The sequence below is a fragment of the Triticum dicoccoides genome, unplaced genomic scaffold (assembly GCF_002162155.2).
Source record: "Triticum dicoccoides isolate Atlit2015 ecotype Zavitan unplaced genomic scaffold, WEW_v2.0 scaffold47939, whole genome shotgun sequence".
NCBI lineage: Eukaryota > Viridiplantae > Streptophyta > Magnoliopsida > Poales > Poaceae > Triticum > Triticum dicoccoides.
In genome coordinates this window covers 1-1,107 of record NW_021275644.1, presented here as the reverse complement: position 1 = coordinate 1,107, position 1,107 = coordinate 1, and the positions used below count along the sequence as shown (strand labels likewise).

Below are 1,107 nucleotides of genomic sequence, written 5' to 3'. Positions count from 1 at the left end.
AATCCTCCCACCCCCACCCCGCCCCCAAACCCTAGCGCGGCAATGCCCCGCTAGCCAGCCCCCTCCCACCCGACCCGATCGCGGGGGCGGCCATGGATCTGGGCGGGATGATGCTGCTGGAGGACTTCGGGCAGCGGGTGGACCTGACGCGCCGCATCCATGAGGTGCTGGCCAACTACCCGGAGGGCACCACCGTGCTGCGGGAGCTCATCCAGAACGCCGACGACGTCGGGGCCTCGCGGGTCCGCCTCTGCCTCGACCGCCGCGCCCACAGGGCCCGCTCGCTGCTCGCCCCGGCCCTCGCGCAGTGGCAGGGCCCCGCCCTGCTCGCCCACAACGATGCCGCCTTCACCGACGACGACTCCGCCACCCTCTCCCGCATCGGCGGCAGCAAGAAGGCCTCCCAGGCCTGGAAGACCGGCCGCTTCAGGTATGCGCGCTCCCTGTCCCCCCTCTCTCTCCCTCAGTAGTCGCCCCCGCCGAGCTCTGCTCCGAGCTGCCAATTACAATCTGAGCTTCCCGACTACTGGAATCAGAATTAAACCAGTGCGTGTTCATTTTCTCGTGGCAATGTGGTCGATGTGCATGATCACTGATAATTTGTAAGGGAATGTACCAATATGCTTAGCAAGATAGGTTCAGTTTGAGTTCCGCACTTGTTAATCATTTTGCTCGACAAGCTCATGGTGCTCAAGCTCAACGGAGGCCTCGGCACCACCATGGGCTGCACCGGCCCCAAGTGAGCACCCCACCCCACCCATCCTCTTCACTGCTCCAGATCAATTGATTCACCTTGCATATGTGTGGATCGTGCTACTTCAGTTAGATTTGTCCCGACACTGTAGTCTCGCAGCTTGCATATGTGAACTCGACTGCTTCCAAGCATATTAGTGAAATTAGTCATAAAATTGCTATTAACTGTACTCATTGTTCATTCTTGTTGTGACATCTTTATTACTCTGACGTAGTCCAGTTAAACTAGTACCAGTTTCATGGAGAAATGAAATTGTGAGTGGTAGCTCCTTTGGTCCAAATAAATAGTTCGATTAATCTGGTTCTCTGATCAATGTTATCAAACATTAAGGCTATCAGTGCTCTTTATCTTTT

At 56.0% G+C, this 1,107-nt stretch overlaps 1 protein-coding gene across 1 annotated transcript; it reads left to right on the top strand.

The window, feature by feature from the left end:
- Positions 1–92: 92 nt before the first annotated feature.
- On the top strand, positions 93–470 carry LOC119346738 (sacsin-like). Its single transcript, XM_037615917.1, has one exon. The coding sequence runs from the start codon at positions 93–95 to the stop codon at positions 468–470; it is 378 nt and encodes a 125-aa protein (XP_037471814.1).
- Positions 471–1,107: the final 637 nt, after the last annotated feature.

Coding starts and splice junctions, on each gene's coding strand:
- LOC119346738 (XM_037615917.1), top strand. CDS start 93: ATGGATCTGGGCGGGATGATGCTGCTGGAGGACTTCGGGCAGCGGGTG.